Source organism: Agelaius tricolor, unplaced genomic scaffold (assembly GCF_023055355.1).
Source record: "Agelaius tricolor isolate 1412-34295 unplaced genomic scaffold, bAgeTri1.0.p SCAF_22, whole genome shotgun sequence".
NCBI classification, from domain to species: Eukaryota; Metazoa; Chordata; class Aves; order Passeriformes; family Icteridae; genus Agelaius; species Agelaius tricolor.
The window spans coordinates 7,757,877-7,785,641 of record NW_027269282.1 but is presented as its reverse complement, the minus strand read 5'-3'; the positions used below and the strand labels follow the sequence as shown (position 1 = coordinate 7,785,641).

At 41.5% G+C, this 27,765-nt stretch overlaps 1 protein-coding gene across 2 annotated transcripts in view; it reads left to right on the top strand.

Annotated features, from left to right (window-relative positions):
* SHTN1 (shootin 1) overlaps window positions 1–27,765 on the top strand; it is a 56,819-nt gene that overhangs the window by 19,816 nt on the left and 9,238 nt on the right. The window contains exons 5-16 of one of the 2 annotated variants that reach the window (XM_071445992.1): window positions 114–282; window positions 2,827–2,924; window positions 3,851–3,932; window positions 5,606–5,700; window positions 14,404–14,550; window positions 15,833–15,986; window positions 17,050–17,155; window positions 19,277–19,359; window positions 22,610–22,719; window positions 23,335–23,388; window positions 26,109–26,229; window positions 27,143–27,326. In XM_071445992.1, coding sequence (XP_071302093.1) covers window positions 114–282; window positions 2,827–2,924; window positions 3,851–3,932; window positions 5,606–5,700; window positions 14,404–14,550; window positions 15,833–15,986; window positions 17,050–17,155; window positions 19,277–19,359; window positions 22,610–22,719; window positions 23,335–23,388; window positions 26,109–26,229; window positions 27,143–27,326 — 1,403 coding nt within the window. Of the gene's footprint in view, window positions 1–113; window positions 283–2,826; window positions 2,925–3,850; window positions 3,933–5,605; window positions 5,701–14,403; window positions 14,551–15,832; window positions 15,987–17,049; window positions 17,156–19,276; window positions 19,360–22,606; window positions 22,720–23,334; window positions 23,389–26,108; window positions 26,230–27,142; window positions 27,327–27,765 lie in introns of both variants that reach the window. The other variant, XM_071445991.1, reaches the window with a different exon arrangement.

Below are 27,765 nucleotides of genomic sequence, written 5' to 3'. Positions count from 1 at the left end.
TGATAGATCTTTTAATGATAAAGGACAAAAAACAGTTGACTTTTTTTTCTCTTGCCCAGCAGCTTAAAGACAGACTAACCAGCTTCTTACTGTTTGTACTTCTCACCTTTCAGCTGAACAAAGAAAATAAAACCTTGAAAAGGATTAGTATGCTTTGTATGGCCAAACTGGGCCCAGAAATTATCACTGAAGAGATTAACATTGATGAGGATGAATCATCCACGGATACAGAAGCTACCTCTGGACCATGCAATTCTGTGCACTGTCAGCAGCAAATAAAAGGTGAGCATTGCTGCTGATCCTACAGCACCTGCAGGGCAGGAGTTATCTGAAGAACAGCACTGTTGGTTTGGACCAGAGGCTGGCCTTGTTCCAAGTGATGCCTCTGGGAGTGGTCAGAATCAAAGGATTTCCAGGAATGGCTGAGAACATGGAGGGCTGGTAGTGTGTGACATAAATGGTGGGGGATACACAGCCTGCAGAGGAAGTTAAATGCAATAGGAAAATGAGATCTACCCAGCTAAGAGAGTTCAATGCTACTGAATCAGTAAAAGAAACATTTCCTAAAACCCTTAAAAAATAAAAGTTAAGTAGAAGGGCAAGGTCATCCTCAACTGCAATGTCATTATTTCAGAGCCTGTCAGACAGAACTCTCCATTTCTGTTTCCATTGTGTACCTTTGTATGCACAAACTTCATTCATGTTCCAGAGCTTACCAAACAAACAGCCTAAAGAGGGACTGTTGTACTGGGTAAAACAACACAGCTGGAGAACATGGAAATCTATTGATAAGACAGAGCTGTGGTTTTTTGTTTTTTTTTTTTTTTTCAGAAATTTCTGGTTCTTTTTTGAAAGGCAGTTAATATTCCCATTGTCCAAAATCAGTCTTATTTCTCATCCCTTTGATGAAGTCACCATGGTTTTCTATATTGTTGTGTCATAGTATCCATAAAAGGGGAATGCCAACATTCTGGATTTTGTGACAAGATAAAGTGTTTAACTTCTTAAAAAAAAAAAGGCTTTCACTTGTTTTTTTATTGTAACTTGGAGCACCACATGATGTTTAAGTACAACTTTTTTGAACTTTTCAGTTTGACCTTGTTAATTGTTGTCTTTTTGAAAGCAGCAGCTGTAAGGAGCAGTACAAAGTATCACTGAGGGAAAATGGTGTGTGTTGTAAAAATGCTTGTGAAACAATCCCACTGAAGAAATAGGGTGTCATAGTACCCTGCTGTAATCAGTTTGCCATCCTCTAGATGCAAGAACAGGCAGCAAATGGTGTGATGCACACCATGCAACCCATCAGAATGGGAAGTGAGACTTTTGTACTGGAGAAAGGTGTCTAGAATACATTTAGGGAATAAACACTGCCTGCAGATCAGATGGGAGAGTAGCAGGGTCAAACTAGAGAAATATTGAAGAAAGGTTTTGATGTATCTGCTTTCTGTCTTGATGAACAATTCATTAAAGCATGAAAAGTGGCATTTGGGGGATCTTCTAAGTCCTTTAGCCTTCTCACCATTCAAGAAAGTATTGGATGTTTCTTGGAATGATCCCTAATCTCCCACCACTTTTCTGTAAGGATATACAAATAAGGTAGTAAAACCTGAGGCTCTCTGTGGTCTGTGGATATGATTTCTTCTCTGCATAGTGGGGTTGATACATGTATTGTAAAACCAGAATTGATCCAAGTCTCATAAATTTCAGTGAGACTTTTTTCCTCCATTAATTTCTCTGGAGAGCACAGATCCATAAAATGGACAAGGTGTATCAAGAATCTTCTGAGAAAACAGGTCTTTTTATTTACTTTAGAAAGTGTATGCTTTTAATTTAGAGGACGATAAATCTGAGGCTCCAGAGCTGGGAGGGGGGATGCTGGTGTAGAATGGACATTTTGAAGATGTGAGACCTACCAGAATGACATCCAGCATGTCATCATCATCATCTGCAATTGATTAGGCACAATTTTCTCAACTCATGGCTGGTATTCAATGAACAGCAGTGCTGTGAAATACTGGAAGCAGGTGGTGAATGGGAGCACTTACTGAAAGCTAATATATATCAATAAATTTTGATTTTTGTGGTGATTTTATGTTAACCTAAACCTTGATATATTATGTATGCAAACTGATCTCCTGTTAAGAAGTGATTATAATCAAATGTTTTATTCCATTGTGAATTTAATTTATTTCATATTTTAATAATTAAGGAACAAAAATTCTGAGGGGAAAATTACAAGCATTAGCTCTTCCATCAGTAAAGGTTATATTCTGACTCTGTTCACATAATGTTACAAAGGCTATAAATTGGCAGCTGTTCAGGACAATTTCTTCTGTGAAAACCTCCCAAGTATTAACTGCCTGTTGTTTTGTTTATTTCCCTTGTGACAAGAACTCACGATCCAAAAAGAATTGAAGTGTATTAATTTGTTTTAAAGGATGCTTCTTAAAAATTGCTTTCTGCTGCCTCCATACCAGAGTCTCTATGATGTGACAGTCTCAAGAGCAGGACTGAGGACCCTCTGTGGTGGCAGGATTGGCCCTGTTATAGCAGGAAATTAATCATTCAAAATGCAAATAAAGACATCAGGCCTGAACAAGGAGCTTACCTCAACAGAGTAAATCTGAAACTGTGACCCAGTTATAGATCTGTTACTTGACACTTATGCAAAGCTCATAAATTATTGAGGAGGTTCCTTGGTTACAACTGATGCTTGATACGTAGTTCAGGTGTTTCATATCCAACTGTACTTGCATTGCTGTGATATTTCCTTTGTTGTTGTTTTTCCAATCAAATATATTCTTCATTTCCTTCCTCAAACCGTAGAGCTGCGAGATCAAATCGTATCTGTTCATGAGGAAAAGAAGACCTTGGCCATTGAACTGGAAAACCTGAGGTGCAAACTTGCAGAAGTAATTGAAGAAGTATGTATTGTACCATGGAAGGCGAGACCATGTCAGCCTGGAGTCTGTCCTTTCTGTAACTTTTAGCTTATTTTGCTGAAAACGCTCAGTTGTGAAATTAATTGAATACTGTCTAATCTCCAGTCCTGCCAGTGATGGATCACTCAGGGCATGTCCCTGGAAGGGACCCTCTGCATCACAGTCCAGTCTGCTGCTGGAGCTGGCACATGACTTCTCCTTACCTGTTTGATCTAAGCCCATATTACAACTGTCAGGTCCCCTTCCTGACAGCCCCTCACCCCTCACAGTCTGCAGGGGTTTTCTGGATTTCCTTAAACCCATAGATATGTCAGAAATACTTTTGTAGGACACGTAGTTTAATCACTGGTGCTACTTCTTTGAGTATATCCTTAAGTTCAGCCATTGGCAGTGCTGTGTCATCATAATTAGACCAGCAAATTGGCTTTTTAAGCCAGCAGAGTTTCATTCCTGCTTGAAAACTGGATAAGCCATGTACTGATGCAAATCAAGACTTAGTGGCTCTTCCTGTCTATGCAGCACTTGCATTCAGAAAGACACAGCTGACAGCACTTGGACAATAAACAGAGCCCAGGGGTCTGACTATATAAAAATGCAAACAGTCAAGTAACTTTCCAACCAGGTGCTATGGCACCTGATCCAGAAAGGTTCCAAAGATCATGTATTTGCAGCTGTGACTGGAACATGCCATGGGAGGATTAGTTCATAACCCTTTTATGACATCTGTTACAACATCTGTAAGGTGGAGTAAAAGTGCTTTCCATCCCACTGGAAATTCCAGCATCAAGCCAAACCTAGGAAACAGAGCTACTGACAGCAAAATACTGCTTGAATTATGTATGTGCTGTAAGCCTTGTGCCATTAACTGAAATGCTCTTGGTTTTGATGTGTTCTTTATACTTTTCTAGGTAAATAAGCTGAAAGAAGAAAAGGCTGTTTTGACGACTGAAGTTAATAAGCAACAAAAACTGTTGGAGAAGTGTAACAGAGGTGTGTAGTCTCAGCAGGTTCTCCAAGAGTTTGCTGAAGCTGCAGAGCTTTTCTGCTGCAGTACAAGGAGTAGGTTACAGCACAGTGACTGTGGCCCAGATCTGACACCTGAGCTGATTGCTGCAGGCACTGCATCAACTCCTGGACTGTTCCAGACTCTGTACTCCAGGAAAATGTGAATAGCAGCTGTTATGTGAGAATAGGGAAATCTCTTCCTGTGTGCCACAAGTGGGAAACCAGGGGCACAGTCCTTCACAGAGATGGGGTTTGAACCTTACTTCCCTGCTTTCCTAAATCATTACACCAGCCTTCCTTTTTGTGGGGATGCAGCTTCTCATTTTGAATGTCTGATGTCTTGGGAATAACTTGTTTTATGTTCAGAGGATGATGAGAAAAAGGCAGGAGTGCTAGAATATGAGAATTAAGATTTCCAAGTTATAGAAGAAAATAATGAAGTTTCCTTTACTGGAAAGAGAAGAGAGGTAAAACCAGGGCAGGGAAAGACTAAAAAGAGATACAGCTCAAAAAAGGAAAGCTTTTGCTTAATGAAGGTGCATGCTTCTACATGAGTAATAGTTGATTCCAAAGAAGTTTTGAGGAGAGGGAAAAGTTTTTAGTTCTTAGATTACTCTGCCCTTTCCTTTTGCTGCTTACTAAGCCTTAAAAAATTAAAAATTGTTTGGTAGAAAGCCTCATTGGCTGTTTCCCATTTTCCTGGAGTGGCTGAGATATAGTAGGGCATATCCTGTAAGCTCTCTCCAGGTGTCCATCCCTTACCCCTTCCAGGTGTCTGCATTTCTTAACCTATGACAGGCAGTACTTGAAGGCTCTCAAAACAGTAAACTTCAGAACAGCTGATTAAACAGATTAGCTGGAAGATTTTGATGGGATAATATGACAGATGAAAATTTTCTGAATTTTTTTTCTTTTTTCTAAGCATTATGGAAAGAACAACCCCTAGTTTCACATTTGCCTGTTTTCCTGGAGAAAAGAGTTAAATTAAAGCAAGATTTTTTTTGTATGTATAAAATGAGCTACCAAAGTATTCAATACCTCTTGTATCCTCTGTTTATGTGGCACTGTGTTGGAGCTGTGCACTCAGTGCATTTCAGAGTCAGAGTTGATGAATTGATCTTAAATCTTTCTAAGTATGTGGGTTGTTTGTTGGGTATTTTTTGTGTGTGTGGTTGGTTTTTGTTTATTTGCTTTTTTAAGTTAGAATCACTTTGAGAGTCAGGTAGGCTGGTATGTGTATCCCACTGTCTAAATTACCACTTACTGTACCTTCCTTTAAAAACTGTTATGCTCATCTCCAAACCAGGTAAACAAATATGGATTTCTCAAGAATAACATAGATTTTTGATAGATTCAGTAAAGCTCTTTTGAGGCAAAGAGAGGCAAAATCTGGTCTGTGTTACTTGATGCCTGTTATTGGAGATTTTCAGTCTGAAAAGGAGGAGTATTACTCTGTTCAGAAGATTAGTAATTGTGCATATATGTGGTGAGGTTTAGGACAAATACTGCAGAGAAGATTGTATATGGAAATGTAAAACTAGGTCATGCTGTCAGTCAGGGATCCATGGTACTAGGGAATAGCAGCTTATCTGGGAAAATCAAACAGTACTTCTTCTTTTGATCTGCTCCTTCTGATCTTGTTTAATTCACATAAACAGTGTCTGTGCTGGCAGTAGAGGAATATGAAGAGCTTCATGAAAACTTTGAGCTGGAAAAGAACCTGCGGAAGAAGGCAGAGTCATTTGCACAGGAGGTGAGTAGTCAAGGGAAAATCAAGACATTGCAAGTGGGCCAGCTTGAAGGACTTGATTTCAATTCCCAGCTCTCATCCAGCCCCAGATTCTGCTTAGGTAACATCTGTATTTCATCCATGAAAACGAGTTTACTGTTTCAACAAGCATTTACAAGTACTTTGGAATTACTCATGCAGTCCTACCTCCATCCCCTTTCAAGGCAAGGCTTTAAATTTATCATGGGCTTAGTTTGCTACAACATCCCACTGTGGAATATTGGGAGGGATTAGCTGTCGAAATTTCTAGTGATATAATTTGAAGGACTGTTTTTTTTTTTTCCTGAAAAATACATGGACTCCTAAAAAAGGTGTTTAAAGCTATAGTATCAATTGAGGGACACATTTTGAAACATTATATTAAAGTATTTCTTGTAATTGACAAACAAGCTGACAGGCAACTTACCTACAGTGCAAAAGAAATGCTGATTATTTGCAAACAGCTGTTTCTTGGGTTTTGTCATTATTTAGTTGTTGCCTCTTCCAGACTATGGGCCCCTGTTGGTGCAGACTGTCAGAGTAGCTGTTCACTTGAAGGTTTTAATTCCATAAAATTCTCTTACCCAAAATGGAATCACTACAACAGTGAACTTTAGGCCTGTATTATTCTTCCCTTTCTGTACCTGCCTGTCTTCCTGTGGTATTGTGCTGCTCAGAAGGATTTTTAGAACAGTTCTTAAAATACCTGACCACATGACAACAAAGGCATTGCTGATTCATGTTTGGGGAGCCAATATTTAAAATTACTTTAAAAACCTGTTATCATTGGCCTAGTTTCACACTGATGGTGTCCCTTGAGTGACCTGAGACATCAGAGAGGCTCTGGCCACAACTGCATCCACAGCAGCACAGCTTTCTGCTCGAGTGAGGCTGTGTCAGCTTCCTCTCACAGGGATCGTGCTGCAAGGTCACAGCTGTGTTTGGAGAGCGAAGTTTTCTAGGATGTGCTTACAGTAGCCGTGTTTGGATTATGGTAAGGATGTTCAGGGATTTTCTGCCTGCTTTCATTAGCCTGTTTTCTCTGTCTCTGTAAAATGTTTCTTTTAAACCTCAAAATTTCTGCTGGGTTTTCGCTTGGATTTTGCAAAAGCCACAGTAGTTGGTTGTGTTAAGCTATGCAGTGTCAACAGAAGGAAGAGCTTTGAGTAAAGGCAGCACTGCATGTGCAGTGCTTTGTTCTTGATTTGTTTGGAGCACTTGGAGAAGGGAAAAAGGCCCCAAGTAATGTGGCTGTCACTGCAGCTGAAAAATGGCACATCTTAGTGTTTTGGATTTTTGTGATGTCTCAAACAGTCAAATGTGTGTTTTAGCTCAGTAAAAGCCAGAACTACAGCCTGTGGAGGTTCCCATGTGGTGGTGGGCATGTTGTCTGTCCAAGGGGCTGAAGCACCTTAAGTTTGCCTTTATGGTGTGGTCAGCTCATGCATTCAGACTCAGCCCTTTCATGGCTTCATCTTCTGTCTTTGCATTATGGCTCTCAGGGGAGTGCCTGGTGGGGCTGCTTTTCAAAGGGGTGCCTTTGGCCTCCTGCCCTTGTGCCAGGTGAGGAGGATTCTGCCCAGAACAGGAGCACTTGGGAGTGCAGGTGTGAGAGGGAAGGGCAGGTGAGCTGTGTGCAGAAGCCAGCACAGATGGGGGAGAGCAGAGACATGGAGGGAGCAGGCACATATAGGAGTGAGGGAACACTTGAAAATCAGAGCTTTTGATTAAAATTAAAAAAAAAAAAAAGAGCCAAATACAGCTTTAATTATAGTCATGCTGCTGGCACCACCATAATATATATTTAATTAATCAAAAGTGATCCAACTTCAAACATTAGAATTCATGCTCTTTAGAGGTTCTAAAGAAACTGAGTAAATATTGTCAGCCGTGGTGTGGAGAGGGGGAAGGAAAAGGAGAGAGGTTTTGAAGTGAGTCACAATCCATTGTGAAAGGTACAGGAATCTGCATAAAAGAACTAAATAAATAGAGTGTGTAAGGGGCGGAGGCATGGAAAAATCTGTACCTACCTGAATAAAACAGGGTTGTTAACACAGGAATCTTGGCAAGCTTAACCAGAATTCTAGTGTCAGGTTTTAAGAGACACTTGAAGATCTCTCAGCTGTTTGTGAAGCAGTTTATAAGAAAACAAAGGAAGGCAGAGAGTATCTTGAAGGCCATTGCAATAATACAGAGGTAGCCCTGAAAAGCACTCACCCACAAAGATGAGCAAAATACAGTACATGCAGCCAAAGCAAGCCAAAAGCAGAAGAACACAGTGTGAGAAGCAAACTGAAACTCTTAGGCATGCAAAAATCTCCTGAGTTTAACAAAATAATCTTGCATAAGTGTTTATTAAACATACATCCTGCCCTGCAACAGTATTTTGTAAAGTGATGTTGGGGTTGAAGCCCAGCCCCACACAGCTGCTTGCTCACCTTCCCCCAGCAGGATGGGGGAGCAAATTGGAAGTTAAAAATGAGATAACTCATGGGTTGTGATAAAGACAGTTTCCTAAGTACAGCTAAAGCTGCACCCAAAAGCAAAGCAAAGCAAAACAAGAAATTTGTGCGCTGCTTCCTATGGGCAGACAGAGGCTTCTCCAGGAAAGCCAGGCTCCATTAGGTACAGCAGCCACTTGGGAAGGCAGACACCATCACTCTGAGGGTCCCCCTCTTCCTTCTTTTCCCCCAGCTGTGGATGCAGAGCAATGGGCCACAGAGCATGGTGCCACCTGGTCTGCACTGTCCCTGTGGGCACTTGGGCTCAGCTGTCCTGGCTGTGTCCTCTCCCAGCTCCTTGTGCACCCCCAGCTCACTCACTGTGGCGTGGGGTGAGGAGCAGAAAAGGCCTTGGCTCCATGCAATAATGAAAATATCTTTCTGTTACCAAATCCAAAACACAGCCCCATACCAGCTACTGTGAAGAAAATTAACTCTCCCAGCCAAAACCAGCAGAAGTGAACAGTTTATTATTAGTGTATGCTGGTGGAGAGATAATCCCTGCACCTGAAGTGCTCTGGAAACCTCATGGTTCAGAAGAGACAGAGTGCTCTCAAATATGACATTGAGCTGATTTTTTCCCTGCCCTCTGTATTTTGGACAAATAAAAATGAAGTGTGAAACTGCTGAGCAGTTTGTTGGGGTTCCTTTCACTTCTGAGGCTCACACAGGCTTTTTGCTCAAAATGCACAACTGGAAAAAGAAAGGTTTCCCAAGTCTTTATGGTAACCTGTAAAACAGTTTGCAGTTAAGAAGTTGAAAGGCTGCATTCAGAGGAAATATGATCCAGATGAATTAAAACAATTCAGTGAATCTCTAATGGGCATCATTCATCTTTTCATTGACTTTCCCTCCTCAATGCTTTCACCATCCTACAGCTGTTTGTGCTTTTAAGTAACTACTGCACAACAAAATGTGTATTTAACTTCTTTTCCTCAAAATACCTGCATCCCATCCCTGGGCCAGTGCACAGCTTACTTTACTTACTCTGGGACTGAATCTTCCCATATTGAAGGATAAAAGGTGGCTGTCAGCTTGGGGAAAATCATTGTCACTCTTGGCAGGTGTCTGCACTACTCAGGAGGTTGAATGCAATGAGTTTGGTTATCTTGATGACATGAGCTCCCAAAGACATCTTCCTGAGATGCATTTGTGACCTTTTGGGTTAATTTGTGAGGACTTTTGCATTAACATATTACATCTCTTGAGTGGATACTGCAAAAGCAGCACTGGAGAAGCAACTCTGTGCTTGCAAGTGCCACTCTCAGTGCTTTACCCAGGATAGTTCAACTGCAACTGGTGTCTGAAGATAATTAATTTGCAGTCCAGCTAACTGAACTGGATTTAATAATTAAAGAGACATAAGTAGTTAGTACTTGAATTCTCCTGAGCTTGGATGTTACCACTTTTGAAGCATGATGTAATGCTAATTTGTTTCATCAAGCTTTTTCCCAGGAAGAGGCTTGGGGAATGGTAACAGATGTATGCTCCAGGAAACTCTTTGGTCTCTTTTCCCCCCATCTCTTTTTGTTCAGGCAATTAGTCTATGGGGGAAAAATAGTGAAGATGTTTCCTCCTTTTTCATGTGGTGTATGATCTACTTGTGAATCTGTTAGATGGTGTCTAAATGTTGTAAGGCTGTGAGCATTATAGAATGTATCCCTATGCTTCTACCATGACAAAAAGAAAACTGCAGGAAATGAAGAAATAAATAACAATAGAGATTATTTCCCCCTGTATTTTGTGCAGTTATGCCTCATAAGTGAAGAATGAGTGCTGTAGTTTGAGAAACCCTTTTGTACAGAGCAGGCTGGTAAAATAAATAATGCTCTGTTTTTAAGGAAGTCACATTGTTGGTAGGAGTACAGTCTGCTCACACTCAGAAGTACAGGCTCCAAGCACCTCTGTGGTGAGAAGCAAACAATGGACAAAAAATAGGCTTAACTCATCTCCTCCAGTTCTCCCATTCTGGATGAATTAGACCTCTTCTTTTGAGCCACAAAACTTACTAATGCTGCAGCTTGTAGCTCTTTCAAAACAGTCCCTTCAGAAGCTGTCTGGCAATTAGCCAGGTGACTAAAATCAACTGGATTTTATCTTTATTGGTCAGAAATATTATGAATCATCTATGAGTGACTCTTGGCTGTCCATATTATGTATATGACATTTGTCATGGTCACACTGCTCACTTAATACAACTAGATTAGACTTTGACTCCACTAAGGGACTTTTGGGTTTTTTTCCTGATTAGCCATTGAACTAAAAACCATACCTGGAGTTGTATTTTAATCCTAATTTTAGAGCCACTTAGTGTCCTGTCAAGCCATAATTAGACATGATCACTCTGTTCTCCCCATCACATAAAATCCCTCAAACAGCCTGTTCCTTTGGGGAGATACAAATACCTAGAACCTACCTCTCTTGGGACTTAGCTGAGGTCTGAGCACAAGCTGTAAGGCTTTGGGGTGCACATAGGGCAGAAGGCATCAGCTCCTGTGAACTGTGACAGATGTGAATGGGTTACCCTCTGTAGGTTGTGGAGGGGATGGGGCAGTGCTGCTGAGGATTGAAAAAAGGACCAGCTGCTCACTTGAGTGATCTTCACTTCTGTGTGACTGTCCCAAGTTTGACTCTGCCTTGCTACTTACCTTTTTTTACTCTATTTATAATGGACAGCATGCCACTGATTTTTATTTTACTTTATGCAGCCATAAAATTACCTTATTAGAACAACACCTGCTGTTGTTGGACATTGGAAAATTGGGACATTTTTCTCCCTTAAACTGTAACTAAGACAAAAAAGTTATTGCTCAAATACCCAAAGGATGTATAGATGGAAGTGCAGCCTCACACAGATATTAAAGAATTTCCTTTGTCAGTGTTTTGCTCCTGGGAGAAGGGTTGGTTGGAAAGTATCCAGTTTTATCATGAACCTTACTTGAACAAGGCTTGGTGTTCCCAGGGATTTGACACTAACAAAGTTGCTTTCTAACATTTTTAATGAGGAAGAATTCCTTTTTCAGCCCTGCTGTAAACAACAACCAGCTGCAGTGAACGCTCTGTCGGGTCAGGGGCTGAGCATGAGCTCTGGCCTCACTGAGGTCGAGGGAAAACCTTCTGTTATTTTCACCCCCTTCTTTCCACCTCCCCAGCTCTTGTCAAAACTCTGCTGGTAGAAAGTGGCCCAGATTTCCTGTACTTTGCAGCTTCTCTTTGTAAACTCAGGGAGAGGAAGATACATAACTGGCTTGCACAACAATGGGTGATTTTAAAAATGAGACTGATAGGTGTAAGTAAATTGTTTTTCTTTGTGGTCTGCCTTCAGCTGCAGGTGTGGTTTTCAGCAGATTCCTGCACCATTGACTTGTGTTTCCAGCATTGATTGGGATGCTCTGCAGATAATTGTCTAGCAGGTGGCAAAGTCGGAACTAATCCATCAATTGGTTAAATTCCACCTAGTCCAAATAATCTTGTTAGCAGCTGTTTTGCCCTTTCAGCAGTCACTTTAATTAATATTCAGGGTTGTGCAGATAGGCAGGTTTCCACCCTGCTAAAGCAGGAATTGATTTTTTTAAAATTTAAAGTTAGAATTAATTTGCAAGTGTCTTTTTTTTGTCCTATGTCAAACAGTGCAGCCTCTCAAAAACTTGGAATCAGTACCACCAGCTTGTTTGACACAACTGTCCTGTCTGGTATTGTTCCTTCCACTTAGAATATGCTGGCACTTATAGAAATTATGTAAGTAGCTTCTGAGATGGTTTGGACTCCCCGTGAGAATTTGGTTCCCACGTGTCTGATTGCAGCATTACCTTATAATCAAAATTATTCTTCTGTGATATTGAAGGTGCTTTCATATTTGTGAGCAGGAAAATATTTGCAGTATCACTAAAGCAGTTTATAAAGCTAATTGAAAATGCAGGACTTGATGTGAAAGCTTCTGAAGGGAAAAGTTTTCATCCAGGTCTTCAAAAGGATTTTTATCATTCTGTTGCAGAAGAACATGAAACAAAGTGAATATGAATTTTCTACACTTGGTGAAGTATCTACTCAAGTTGAAGAAATCAAGTTGCTCTACTTGATTTCTTCTTGTTTTGGCAGCTTTCTGCTCCCTCAGGCTGGAACAACTCTGGTTGGATTTAGTGGCAGAAACTTAGTGAATAAAAATCTGGAATTGATCACCTAAAGTATTTTTCATATTAAAAAAAAAATTAAAAATCCAGGTTTCGTTTTGCTTTGAAAATGTGTAAACTGATGTTTGCTGAAGTTGGCTTCCAGAGAGAGGTTGTTTTCTTTCAGGGGTAAATAACCTCTGTGAGTGACTTGACAGGAACACAGAAAACTTAGAGACAGTATTGAGTTGTTTTGCAGTGATTTAGAGGCCTTTCTCAAGTATAATGTTCAAAGATGCTGTTTCTTTTGAGAATATTCCCAAGTGTTAAATGAATCAGTTGCAGTACTAAGGCAAACCTTTATGGATTGTTGTGGGTAGCTTTGATTCCCAGTTTCTCTTGCCCTTGAACTGTTTTTGCCACAGCCCTACTAGTGATTTCTCAGTAAAAGACAACATAAGCATAAATTGGTTTGACTGGCAGAATGTGGGGGCAGAGAGCTGATGTCCAGTGCACATTTGACTCTGCACTGTCAGCAGTTTGTTCCTGTTTGCTGTGTAACAAACTGTAGCGCCAGAGCCCACGTTCATCATTTCCTCTCCATCAAATGCTTCCAGTCCTTTGCTGCCTGCCCCCATGGCACAGCTTTGCCCAGTGGAGTGTTCCCTGCAGGTTTTCTTGGTGTTAGGGCTGCACCAGGTGACTCCTCCTGGCATGCAGGGTCACACAGGCTGCCAGGGCAGGTAAAAGTTCAGAGATTTTCTCAGTCTGTCTGCACAGAGCTGCTTGCTGGGAAGGCTCAGCTGAGGTGTCTGTGCAAAGAATGCTTGCCACAAGCATCAGCTCATACTTAATATCTAATTATATTAAAAGAAATAAATCACAGAGCACTGCAGTGGCACCAGAGGGGAAGAAACCATGGGTCGTGTCTGTAATTCTGGTTTGTGAATAAACAGGATGAGAATCTGAAAAGATGTCATGGCACTTTTGTATTTCTAATACTTTATTCTTAAAATATCTCCTTGCTTTTGCTGAGCTCTACAACAGTGTTTTTGCAGTCTGAGGGAGTACCTGCATTCTCAGGCTGTTCTCTGTTCTGCTGCCAGAAGTGGCTCTGCTGACCTGTGCACACTCCCGTGAAACCTCAGCATGACCCAGTCCCTGTTTCTGCTCCAAGAACAGGCACAGCTGAGTTTGTCGAGTGCAAGCCCTTGTTGCCTGGGGGCAAACATCTACCTGAAAGAGATGTCAAGGTGTAGAACAAATTCACTAGGAATTTTTTGTTGATGGGAAGCAATCTTTTTTCTTTTTCCTAGTTCCTAAACAGTCTGGGAGGAACAGATCTCTCAGTGAAACTGCATATGCTGACAGCTTCTGCACCTCTTAAGTGAAGCCTAGAGATGTGTGGGAATTTTTTATCAATGTCAGGTCTCTAGACCTTTTGATTTTTGCCTGCCCCCTGCAATGCATTCATTTGCCACATCAAAAATATAACTTGGGAAGAGGAAGAAACACAAGGATCAGAACTAAAAGGCTGAAATTGTCCTAAAAAGCATTTTCCCAGGGCAAGTGCCTACACTGATTACACAGTCATGGGCTGAAATTTGTTTCCTGAAGAAATGAGTTTCCATCATTCACATATCCAGCTAACCCAGTGGCTTTATGCCAAGGCTTGCAGATGTGTTTGAGGAGCTAGCCTGTGAATTCATAGATATTTTATCTTCCACCTAGAGTTCTTTTAGTCTTTCCAGAGCTCCCAGAATGGGGCTCAGATTGTTCCCATTTCCAGGAAACAGAATTGAGAGATGTGCTTAAATTCTGAATGCTGCCAACATGTGGGTAATTGAGGTTGTACCAGTGGGTGGTTCTGAGCAAACACCTGGCTCCTTTCAGTGTGAGCTTAGCCCTTGTGAATTTTGCTCTCAAACTTCTTTTCCCCTTCCTTCTCAGCTTCTTCTTCATTATTTCTTCCACATTCACATGATGTTAATATCTCACTTTCTTTCCAATTGCCATTTTAGCATCAGACTGTGCTTGCCTGACTGTTGTTTTTGTTGGGTGTGGGCTTGTTTTGGCAGATGTTTATTGAACAAAACAAGATGAAAAGGCAGAGTCAGTTGCTTCTGCAAAATTTTGCTCCTGATCAACAGCTTTTGAAGGCTTTGGATGACAATGCTAAGCTAACCCACACATTAGAAGAAGAGAGGCTTCAACACCAGCAAAAGGTAAAACAGAATTTCTTTTCATCTCATCTGGAAATCTTTGAAAACCTCCTGAATTTAAGGAGTGCTGTGTCTTAATTGTGTTCAGGATTACTTAAGATCATACCCCCTGTAAGAGCTTCGAGTTTAAAAACTAAATTTCAGAGAAGGTTGTGATTTCCTTCTGAGTCACTGTTCAGATGTGAGTACAGAACTCAAAGGCTCCTGAGCCTGAAGAGGCTCTGGTTTAGGCAAGTATTTTATTCTGGGTGCCAGTGAAGTGCAGTTAGAAGCAGTGAGTCAGGTTCCATTAAGTGAAGAGATGGCAAGAGCATATTTTGGACATTGAGTAATACAAAGGGTGTCTTAGGGGTGTAAGGAAAGAACAAGAGGTGAGAGGTAGGCAATGGTTTGGTTCTCGCTGAAAAAATGGATGGGGGAAAACCAGACAGATACACTGGAGCAGGGAAGTGTTAGGTGAATCTGCAAAGTGCTGTGAGAGGATCTAAACTGATTGGATACAAACAAATTTGTGCTCTGAAACTAGACTAGATCAATCTCTTTACTGGGAGAAGTCACCATTGCTTCCCAGGAAAGCCTGAAAATGAGCCTTGCTTTAACCCTGAGGCCTGTTCCTAAAACTCTGTTAGGAGAAGGGATAGGTAAACAATTCCTGTTCTTCCATCAACACTGCAATACTAAGACTGCATTCTCAAATGCTCTGAATGAATATTTTGGAAGAATCATTTCCAGTTCATAGAAAACCTCTGCATCTTTGGCTACTTTGAAGTCTAGAGCAAAATGTATATATTTAGGGAGCTGTGAAGTTACTGCTACTCTGCATCTGAATGCTGCCTCTGATTCAGATATTCCATAATTTCCCCACTGGCATCTGCATGAGTTGAGACAAGGGAGTTTAAATAATGAGCCTGTCAGTGGAAGCTGTAAAAGAACAAAAATGTCAACGTTCTCGTGCTTCAAATGAGGAAATGTTCTGAAATTAATTATGTGATAAAAACTCTATAAAAAGAAAAGGGAACAACGTAAAGCTTAAGTACTTTGGAGCTAAAGACATATTTTAAAGAAGAGATAAAGCAAGTTGGGATCATAACAGAAAATTCTGACATCTCTCAGAAGAATCTTTCCAGCTCTCATTCAAAATTTTTCCTTTTTCTGGGACTTCTGCTTCACTCCTGTACTATAACATGATGTTTTCAGCCATAATTGTTCCTAGTGGGTTATTTGCCAACAGGAGGGACAGAAAATGTCTTTTATTGTGATGAATGCTCTTGTTTGCTAACTGCAGATTAAAGAATTAGAAGAGCAGCTAGAGAATCAGTCCCTGCACAAGGAGATTGGTCGCCTTAAACAGCAACTAGAACTTTTGGAAGAAGACAAAAAAGAACTGGAGCAGAAGTGTCAGCATGCAGAAGAAAAAGCTAGGGACCTAAAGCACTCAGGTAAAATTGTGTAATAACTTTGATTTCAGGGGTGAGGTGTGTGTGTGGTTGGTGCACATCTACATTTGAGACCCTAGAAGCTTCTGTGTAGCCATGACCCAGACCTTTGCTTCATTAGACCAAGTACAGCAGCTGCCTTCAGTGGCAGAACAGCTGTGTCCAAAATGTGTGTCCAGGAATAACCCTGTCAAACTTCTGTCAGGAACAAAAGTCCTGTGGTTAGGTTGCCCTGAGTCTTAGAGATGGATAAATATATGGGAATAGGTGTCTGTGTGAAAGACACAAAAGATTACCCACGGACTTTAAAGTCACTTCGTTGATTTTTAATTTTTGTTACCTTTTGAAATTTAAAAGCAAGTTTGAAATACTGCAGTTTTAATTTGAATCCATCATTGCAAGAAAAAAGAACCATATCCACTTTGGAAATCATATTCTTACTTCTCCCATAACCTACTGCACACAAAACAGTTGCTAAGGATTTTTGTAACTAAAAGAAATTCAGGACTTTTTTTTTTTGCCTCTGTTTCTGCCCCTTCCCAGTTAATTATATTTGACAGCATTTCAAGTGCAGAAAAGCAATTTCTACATTTTAGGTCTGACATGAAAACAGGAGAGAAAAAAATCCATTCTACCACGACCCAATTTCAACCATTTTTATGGGCAAAGCCCACACCATCAGCGAGGTAGAGACAGGTCTGGAGGTTGAAATTGTCAATTTCTTTGATCTCTTGTTGGTTCATTCTCAAATACAACCTCTGATACACTGTTGCAGAAATGGGATCAAGTTTTCCCTGCGCTGTGGTTTTATTTGAAGAATCCTGTGTGAGGGAGAGTTTCAGTTTCAGTAGTAACTCAGGTTGGAGGCAGCTGTTTTAATGGGAATCCTGTGCGTTGTTCTTGGTAGAAAACGTCAAAAAATTGACTTTGGGCAGTTGCGTGGTTTACTCCTGTTTGTTCTTTAGTTAATTAGTAGAGATTTTTCTCACCAACTACCAAAGCTGGTTTTCAGAGGGGACGAGAGAGCCCAGGAGCTGACTGTGCTTTGTTTCTTTGCCCCGTGCAGTTGATGAGCTTCAGAAGCGAATCCAGCAGTCTGAAAATCCTGCCCCGCCTCCGCCGCCGCCCCCGCCGCCGCCTCTCCCTCCTCCTCCTCCTCCCAACCCCATCCGGTGAGTGCTCCCGGCCAGGGCAGAGCAGAAGCAGGGCTCCTTCATCACTGGCATCCAAGCAGAAGAGTGGAATTCAAAGGAAAAAAGGCTTTCTCCACCTGTCTGGGGCTCCTGAGCTGCAGCGTGGCTGCATTTCTCTTCACAGAGAAAAGCAAGGCACAACTTCCCAAGGGTATTTCTGAGAATCACAGCAGGGAAATTCAGAGAAAGAAAAAAAAAATTCTTGTCTCATTTGCTGTGCCTGTGTTGTGCCAAAGGAGAATGCAATATGGAGATTGTTTAGCCAGAGTGACGGGGTTTTGTTTCCTTGGCCTGTCAGGGCCAAGCACGTGTCCAGGCTGTTGGTCAGCAGACAGTCACAAGATTCTGCTCAGTTCAGTTGAGTGGAGTTGAGTGCTTGTGCAGATTCAGTGTAATATAGTTTATATAATATAGAATAATATAGTATAATAAAGGAATTAATTAGCCTTTTATATCAGTGGAGTCAGATGCATCATTTTCTCCCTTTGTCATCGGGGTTGCTCTGTATTTACTGTACTGCAGGACATGCTCAGTGCCCCACCTGCCCCCAGACTTAACAGCCTGACCAGTTCTGAGCAGTGCCTGCCTTGCCAAGCCTAACAGATTGTCTAGACTGTGATTTTGGAGGAGGAGGGATACCTGTCTCCTCTAAATTTAGGAGATTATTTTTTTTCCTATTCACCTGATAGCTGTAATTATAGACTTGTGAAATGCTTTCTATTGCCAAGAAAACTCCTTTGAACCAAAGGATATGTTGGATTATTGTGTGTTCCTTCATGTCAGATACTGATGATGAAAATGCAGACTCCATTGAGTTCCCACAATTACTTTCATAAGTTAAAAAGGAGGAAAAAAAAAACCAAATGAAAATCACCACCCAGTCATCAAGCATTTTTGGGCAAAATTATCAAAATTTGGCTTGATTTCTACAAAGGACTATAAAAGAGGATGACCAGTCTATGCTGATGTATCAGGCATTAGACCCAAATTAATTAACAAAACACTAAAGGACACTTAGTTAATTTCAAAAACTCTGCTAGCCTTGACATCGTCTGCTTGGTTTTAAAAATAAATGGGCTTGGATGACAGTTTGCAACCTTCTGTAATAGAAATGACATGCAGGAGTCTTGTTAACTCCTGTGTTAAACTTATGAGTAGATCTGATTACTGGGGAGAATTCATCCCTTTGTGCATCTTGCATTGTTTTTGAAAACTGAACATATTCAGGAAGATTGTGTTTGGCCTTTTGCTTCTTTTATGTCCATTAACTCATTTGCCTGCTTGCTCCTTTCTCACTGATGGGTAGCATGAAGTAACTGTGGAGGGATGTCATGGGATTTTTTGTTTAAATTTGTGCCCTTTACTGTTTGGAGTAGGTTCAGCTATTAATTTTAAGCAAAGTCAGACTATTTCCTCATGCACTGTGATGTGTATGTGGGTAGAAGTTGTTTCAGGACATAGGCAATGGCTGCTGCATTTTTCTGGGACAGAGTTTGGCCTTTTAGGCAGGGATGTCACTGCTGTGTAGGGAATGATGTTCAGTAGGGAGTGACTGGCCCCACTGACACATCAGATGTGCACAGGAGCTTTGTTCTTGAAGATGAATCATTTGCTGGTGTGGACTTATACATTGTGAATATAGTGAGGGGATAATTATTTGACACTGTAAGAGATTACAAACTTGGAAATGGTGAGGAGATACTGATCACCATATTTAAGTGTCCTCTGGAGAACAATACTTCAACATCTCCAGCTCTTTTTTCTGTTTATTATGCCAGAGCAGCTTCTGTTTGTCATGTGTCACAACGAGACCCTGGCTTTTAATATTCAAATCTGGAGTGTTTTGATTTGTGCCTAATGTCTGTTAAAAAGAAATAAATTTCTCTGGTGCATTTTGATGGGAGGCATTGTGGGGGGTAATTCAGTGCATCTGCATTCGAGAACCATTAAATGAGTCTTTTGTAAGTGGCTGTATAATCAGGTGTAAGCAGGCTGCTGCTGTGTCATGTTCAGGCTCATTCTGGCAGTGAGGGGACCTAGGACAGAATGACAGTGAGGGGACCCAGGACAGAATGACAATGTGTTTCATTTCCCCCCAAGGTCTCTCATGTCAATGATTCGCAAGAGATCTCACTCCAACACCAACGTGAGCAAGAAGGAGAAGCCTCCTCAGCAGGAGTCAGGTATGGCTCATCCCTTCTCAGGCTGTGTGGGTTATCTTCTGGGGCTGCAGGAAAGGAGCTGGGGATAAAGATGGTGGTTCAATGCTTCTGATTGACAGCATTATCTACAGCTCTCCATGTCCAGCATGTTCCTCTGCCTTGCAGTCCAGAAATGGGATTGCAGCCCAGGAATATGTGTGTTACAGACACATTTTATGAAAAATTCTTTCCTTAGGATTTTTTCTCCTGAGAAGCTGTGAGGCCTCAGGAACAAAATGTAAACAATGATTATCTGCTGCTGTGGAATGCAACAGGTGCATCTGGGATTGGGCTCGTGGTTGTTTCTAATTAATGGCCAATCACAGTCAGCTGGCTCAGACTCTGTCCAAGACACAAGCTTTTATCATTCTTTCTTTTTCTATTCTTAGCCAGCCTTCTGATGAAATCCTTTCTTCTATTCTTTTAGTATAGTTTTAATATAATACATATCATAAAATAATAAATCAGCCTTGTGAAGCATGGAGTCAGATCCTCATCTCTTCCCTCATCCTCAGACCCCAGTGAACACAGTCACATATGTGCACCAAGATGGGAAGTGATATCTTTGGTACTTTAGCTTTGGTATTCCTAGGAATACCAAAGGACTCTGGGCTTGTCTGGTTCAGAGAAAAGGAGGCTGAGGAGTGGCTTTATTGCTCTCTACAGCTCCTGAGGAAGGGACAGGGAGGTGCTGAGCTCTTCTCCCTGGGATCCAGTGACAGAACACATGGGAGTGTTTAAAACTGCATAAAGGAATGCTTAGAGTGGACATAAGGAAGAATTTATTTATGGTGAGAATGGTCAGACACTAGAAAAGGCTTCCCAGAGAGGTGGTTGGTGCCCCAAGCCTGTAGGTTTTTGAGGCTCTCAGGAACATGCTCCAACTTCTGGTCAGCCCTGAAGTGGTCAGGCTGTTGGACCAGATGGTCACAGTGAAACATTTTGTTGTATTCTACTCGAAACTTCCTTGAGATCCCAAGTAAATTTGTGTAGCCCTCATAGCCACCTCTGCCTCCACAATGAACTGGTCCTCAGCATCCAATTTACTTCTTCCAAAAGGATTTGAGTATGAACAGTCTTTGAGGCTGCAGGTCAAAAACCTCAAGGGAACACCTAGGACTTGCTGTAAGTGGAGAAAAGTTCTAATTTTCCTGATTGAGCTGCAGCATGTGCAGGGCTTTGTGCTTCTGCAGGTTACCTGCAAGAGGCAGAAGACCAAACCTATGAGCATTAAACAGAGAGCAGGTTCTATTCAGCATCATACAGGGAAATTTCTGAACTTCCACATGGAAATTTCTTCTGTCTAGAGCCTCTCCACAGAGCTTGTTTGTTAAATACTTCAGTTTTCGTCCTTCAATTCATATCTTGTGAAATTACCACTCAGAGTTGACTGTAATTCTAATCCTTTAATAACACTGAAAACCTAAAACAAAACAGTCTTGCACTAAGGTAGCTCTGCATGCAAAGTAACAGCTGAAATTGCATTTTATTGTTGTTGATGGAAGCTGGAAACTTAGTAGGTTGAGAACAGGAGTTAAGTACAGATTTGCAAATGACTGTGAGTGCCTGAGGAGTCGGGGCTAGTTAGACAGGCATTGCCAGTTAAATAACCAAGGCTTTTCTTGCTGTTTCTCTCTTCCTTCTGAAGCAGCAGGAGTTTGTTTTTAGTGAATTGCTTAACTCATTTGCTGCCACTTAAACAAAGAAGGGAACCTGGCTGAAATTATAGGATATAACTGTTAAAAAGCCCCCTGCTGTTAGCAGACTAATGGTATGTAAGGCAGGCTGGATTGTTGCATGGAGCCAGCAGGCAGGAAGTGGGGGAAAGAGAGTTTTACTCCTTCCATTCTCAGGTGAGGAACTGAGGAATGGAGTGACTTGGGCAGGTCCCTGGGGGAATTTCTGGGAACTGGTTACCAGTCTGAGAGAAGCAAGGCTGTTGGCCTGGATAGAGCAGTTAGAGAGATGACCTTGTGTGAGATCTCTGATGAAGGGTCAGTCTTATCTTTCAGTAGAAGTCCAATTATGGTGCCTTGATTTGTCAGGGTTCCTTGAAGCATCCTAGATGTTTTGATTACAACTTTCTGTTGAGACTGTCACAAGCAGTGATTGCATGAAATACTCTGAAATTCACTCTTAAGTTCTCAACTCCCCATTCTTTCATTATTTATTAGTAAACTAACAGTTCTGACCTTTCTTCAATTACATATAAACTGCTTTTCCTCTTAATAGTTGAGCTGTCCTTAAAATAACAATTTTAAAAAGGCAGAAAATTCTTTCTTTATCTAGTTATTATATCAAACTTGAGTCTTGTTTTAACCCCTGTTAAGGACTTAGAATGAGTGGTTTCTATCCCATACCACCAATTAAGCCTTTATATTTGAAACAGCCTGTTTGTGAAATTAAAGGCTGACATTAAATCAGCTTAGAATACATAAACCACATTTCTATGAATCATCAAGAGTACCCTGACAAGTGAGAGAGCAGAAATCTTTTTAAAATTCCTGTTACATAAGGTACAAGGTTGGCAGCTTTGAATAGCATCAACTCTATTTCTCCAAGTATTTAAGTGCTCTTCCCCCCCCTCCCCTTCCTGGTATGTTAAGGGTTTTTTCTTTTGTTATCCAGAATAAGTTAACAGGCATTATTTAGGTTCATCACAGAGCTTCATATGTCATCTCAATAATTTGCAGTCCTGATACCAAATCTCTTGACAAAGCAGCCATTTCCTTCCACGGTATTTCAGTTTTTCCCTTTAACTTGATGCAGGGTTTTTTGAAGGGGTGGGTTTAGGTCAGGCTGAGGTGTTGGTGTGCTGTTCCTGCCAGGTCCTCAAACCCATGAGAAATGGGGGAGTCTCTGTCCTGGGGCATTATCAGCTTGTCCTGTGTCAGTGTGGAAGTTTCTGCTGAGCCCCAGTGGAAGCAGAGCTGTGTTCTTCCAGCCCCTGCTGCTTCAGCCTAGAGCACTGAGCTTGTGCAATTCCCAAACAGGTCCTGGAGCTTGGTGCTCTTCAGGATGAGGGCCCTGCTTCTGCCCAAACTTCTGCAGCTGGGCATTTGCAAAGTCAGGATGCTCAGTGCAGGGTGGAATTTTATCCTTGGGGAGCTGGGGACAGCTGAGCTGATAGCAGAGATCCCTGTATCCAGAATGAGAACATGGTTTTTTACTTTGTACCATTTCTGGGCAGTTCCTCTCTGAATTGTGATCTGTTATTTGACTTTTTTAGCAGGTGAAGAAGTTACAGATCTGAAGAGGCAAGCTGTGGAAGAAATGATGGACAGGATTAAAAAGGGAGTTCACCTGAGACCAGTCAACCAGTCAAGCAGGCCTAAAACAAAGGTTTGGAATAAGTAGCAGCCCAATAATTTTAGCTGAGTACAGTAATTTACACTGAAAATAAACTTTTCTGTTATACATTCAGAAGAACACATTTTCCTCCCCTCATTTACTTTGCTTGATTTTGGATAAAATGAATTAGAGCAGCAAAAAACAAAAAACAACACCAATGAAGGCAGCAGTAAGTAAGTAAAGGCCAGTTTCTTTGACACAGAAAAGAAGCTTGTAAACAAACAGCTGGTAAGAAACAAAAAGCACAGAGAGAATACCTAAAGTGCTTAAAGGGGATGATCAACAAGTAGACTGCATTAACACTTTTTTTTCTTTTATGCAACACAACTTGTACCTGAATGTGGCTACTGTAGATCATTGCTTACTTCCTTCACAAAAGCATAATCTTTATTTGTAGTCTGTGGTTCACAAGATGCTGAGAGCTGAGGCTCTGCTCCTCATCAGAGTAAGGAAATGGATGGAGTGTTAGCCCTGTGCCCAGGGGAGGAGGGGACAGGGGGGTGTCACACAGCCACAGCCCCTGGGTGAGGTCTGTCTGCAGGCACAGAGCCTGTCCTGCGCCACTTCATGTGACTTTTGACATTTGTGTCTTGTGTTTGCTTACAGCCAGAAACACCAAAGCCCTCTGAAAGTGCAATGAAAGAGCTAAAAGGGATTCTGGTAAGAGGAAACTTTCATATTAAATTTCATTTTCTTCTCCTTGAGCTGACAGGGCCTTCTGTGCAAACTGTGAAACTTCTGCCTTTTGGGTTGAAGCCATAGAAGCAAATCCCCCAATTCCACCCTTGACTTTGGTTTGGCTTAAGGAGAATTAGTTTTTGCACTCTTCTCTGGGTTTGTGTGCTCCTGCCACTAGAGGGGATTTTGTGGTCTGTGTCTGCCATAGATTCTTTGGAAAATTTCCAAGTACTCACAGTGGGGATGCTTGGGGATGGAGTATCTGCACCTAGTCCAAAGTAAAGCCCCTGGACTGCACATGCAGTAGATGAAGAGTTGTCCTCATCAACTGGTCTCTTTCCTGTGGCACCAGATTTCGTGTTAGCATAGGTGAGGTTTAAATAAAGCAATAGCTCTGGTCTGTCTGCATTTATATGTAGAAAAAATGGATTCTGAGTAGCTGTCCATATAACCCCTTATCATAAAATAAAAACTTAAGGCATGTTGTAAGCAATGTGCTCCTGTTGTGTCCTTTACTCAATCATTGCTTGTTGCTTCTTTTGCACAAGAGCTAAAATTGTGTCAGAAGGAGCTGTAGTTCTTGCTCCCTGACTTTTGTAACCCTGAAACGTTTGAGGTCCTCTTTGGCAGGTGAAATTCTGCCAGTATTGAAGCAAAATGCTTCATGTCCACTCTAGAAGGTGAAGCTAATCATTCTCATCACCCTGTGCTAAACAGCCCATACAAAAACAGTTCAGTGGTGTTTTGGGGGATGCAAGGAAGTACAGCAGAGTGTGATTTAAAATCAGCAGTGATGGGTTAAAGTTGCTGTTCTCCAGTCATGTGAAGAAGCAGGGGAAGAAGGGAAGAAATGGTCTCTAGAGAGAGTCACTAGACCCTAATGCTGAGCCCTAATTAGAGGGACACTTAATTAAATGTGGCAGTAAATAGGAAAGGAATAAAATGCAGCAGTGAGACTGTTCTTTAGGCAGAATTCCATAATTACAGGAGTAGTGGGATGTGGTGTGCTGTTTGCAGCAGTGAGGGTTGGACAGGGCTGTCCTGCCCAGGCTCCTTTCTCTAATAGCTGCTTTATTTCTCCAGCACTGTGTCTCTGACATCAGGGAGGCTTGGTTGTGCACTCAGGGGAGCAGGGAGAAGCCTGCAGGCACTGCAGTTCTGTGTCAGGCTCCTTGCTTTCGAGCCTCTCAGGGTATCTGCAGTGCAAGACCAACTCTGTAAAATGCAGCTCCAGTCTGTTCTTGAGAGCAGTGATTATGCACAGTCAGACAACAAACATGGGGGTGGAATGTGATGGAGTAAACATTTGTTGTTACTATGCTAATTATGCATTTTGTGTAGACCTCCATATAATTGTTACAAACAAAACACATTTATGTTGTGCAAATTCCAGAGTTTGAGTGGCTCCCGTTTTTAAGTTGCTTTTGTACACGTACATTTGTACAGATCTGGGGCATGCTACTAATGAAAAACCTGCTCAGTTAAATTTCAAATAGTTTTGAAAGAAAATTTTTTAACTTCTAGGCAGGAGTGAAGAATTAAGAGCATCTTTGCAGGGCTCCTGAAAGTAGCACAGCTTTTGCAACTTGCAGTGCTATTTCCTTTTTTCCTTGGCTATTTCTAGTCAAAAGTTATGTGCTTATCAACAAAACATGTCAATAGAATGTTATTTATGATCTGGAAAAATGCTGTATGAGTCTGACATGTTCTGGAAGGCTGAATGAATAAGATTTATGGAAAGACTCAGAGGGAAAATGAAATAGTATATGGGTACCAAATTTCCAGTTGCATTATAGACATTTTGGGCAAATTTTACAATCAAGTATGTTCTGATCCAACAACTGATTTTTGGGAGTGGGAAAATGCATTCAGTATGCACTAAATGTGTGTTTAAATTCCTGCAGGCAAGTTTGTGAGGTTTCAGGCTTTGCTTAAAGCCTCTTTTCCTCCCACTTTTAAGAAGAGTGCTCCTGAACTTGCAGCTTCACTGATACCACATGCTAGCCTTGGCATAAGGCAGTAATAGCATTTGCTTATGCATTTATTAATAGCATTTATTTAATAATATTTAATAATATTATTTATTTATGTTTTGTATGTATAAAAAACTGTTTCAGCTTGAGATCTAACTCTGTGCAAAAGAGAAGCCTTGAAGTATATAGACACAGAGTCAGGTTTATGGCAGAGCAGCTACGTTATAGGATATAATCTGTTGCAGTTGTAGCTGATAAACACTGACTTCTGCACATACATGTATACACCAGGATGCAGCAACACAGGACCATGCTAAAATATAAAACCCACTGGAGCAGTAAAAAATGGATCTTTGGCTCTTTGTTAGCAGAGGTTAATTATGTGCATGATAACTCTCCAGCAGTTTCTTAAGACCCTTTACACGTTAAGATGGAGGAAGTTGGCAGTTTCCCACAAACAGCAGAATTTTCTCATCAGTGGCAGGGCCAGGGCATCTCTCTTCAGCCTGATATCACCTCCCTAATGTGTAGTGAGTGTGGTTTGTCCCTGCATCATGAATCCAGGTCAGGGTGGGCTGGGGAGGGGATCCCAGCTGCTCCCGTTGTGCCAATGGCAGAGCTTGGCACGCTGCTCTGGAGCTGCAGTGTGAAAGATTCTGAAGTTGTGCACGTGAGCTGCTTGGCATCATCTGTCCTCAGAGAGTTTCTCATGCCTTTCTCTTGCTGCAGGAAACACTGAATAAATCCACCAGTTCCCGAAGCCTGAAGTCCCTTGAGACAGACAGTGGTGAAACAGAGCTGGAGCGAGTCCTGCGGCGCCGGAAAGTGACCACTGACCAGGACAGTGGCAGTAAGTGCTGCCCTTCAGGAGTCCCCTTCCCCTCCCTGCATTCAGGGGCTCCTGGAGCTCACATTATCTTCCAGACCACTGCCACTGCAGCCATTATAAGAACTTCACCTTCTTCTTCTTCTTCTTCCCTGTCTCACCTGTTGCTTTTCATTCCATTTTCTCCAAGAGCTGCTTCTGTCAGGATTTTCTGCACACACATACACTCAGATTCTTCTTTCCATCCTGGAGCTCAGATGTTATTTGCTTGAACCTTGTCTCTGCTTTGCTCTATTTCTGGTCACAGTAGACACTAGGGAGAGTACATTTTCATGGGGGCACTGGCATTGCACCAGCATAAAACCATGACAGACCTACTGTGAAAATACTCTTGAGAGTAATGAGAGCCAGAGAAATGAGATTTAGGAGTGGTGCTTTGAATTAACCTCCTCTGCAAACCAGGGGTTTCCAGTTTTCCAGTTTTTATGCTGTGCTTTACTGCATCTTCTGTAAGAAACTGTTGATGTTCTGCTTGGCTACAAACACAATTTGTGCAGGTGTTGCCATAGTTGGTGCAAGTGTGGCTGGTTTGAATGTCACTGTAGAGCTTTATCTTTGCAGACAGCTCATTAGTACTGAGAGCTGGCTTTTCTGCACTCAGGCTGGGAGAGCACCAAAACTGTGCCTGAGTGGGGCTGTGAGGGCAGCAGGACTCACCCCCCAGAAGACAGGAGGATCAACACAGCAAATGCTGCCTGTGGTACAAGGAAGGGAGAGCAGGAGCTGTAAATGCAGTATTTTGATATTCTCTTGCACTGGATGCTGTTCATTAAAATTGCATTTTGATTTCTGCAGTTAGCTTGAATTCTGCTCTGCTCTTGTGTTGTTTCTAGACCAGTCTGGGTAACAGAAGCATTAAACTTTGTTTGGATTTCAGGTCCCACTGGGATCTTGGCCACATCAGAATCAAAGTCTCTGCCTGTGCTGGGTTCAGGAGCCAGTGGCCCACAGGCAGCACTGAACCAGAAAGATGTGGAGACAGATTTCACTTCCAAAGTACCCAACTCAGGTCCTGTCCCCAACCAGCCTAAGGGTGCTACAGGCTCCAAGCCTACTTTACAGTAAGTAGAACATGGATTTCCAGATATATTGTAGTACAAGATGTGTTTGGTAAGTGATTTAATATCAGTTTTGGTTAACAAGATAAATGCACAGTCTGCAGCTGTTTACCACTGACTCCCCAAATAATTTGCAGCCTCATGTGAAAGGAGAAATTAAATTCTCTTTAATAAAGTTTTTTTTCCTCTAAAACCTGTGAACATTCTTCAAAACATGTTCATTTTTGTCAAAAAAAAGCCCTCAAGAGGGCTTTTTATTTGAAGAATAACAAGGTTGAGGGTTTTTCCATATCCTGAAGAGGGATGATAATTATCTTGTTAACTCTTGATTAAAAGTAGTTCTGGCAAATACTTTAAAAAATACAATCACGTGAGTCATCTCGGTCTATATGCTGCTGTGCAGGGATGTTTCTGTTGAACCAAAACAAGTCCTGACTATTGC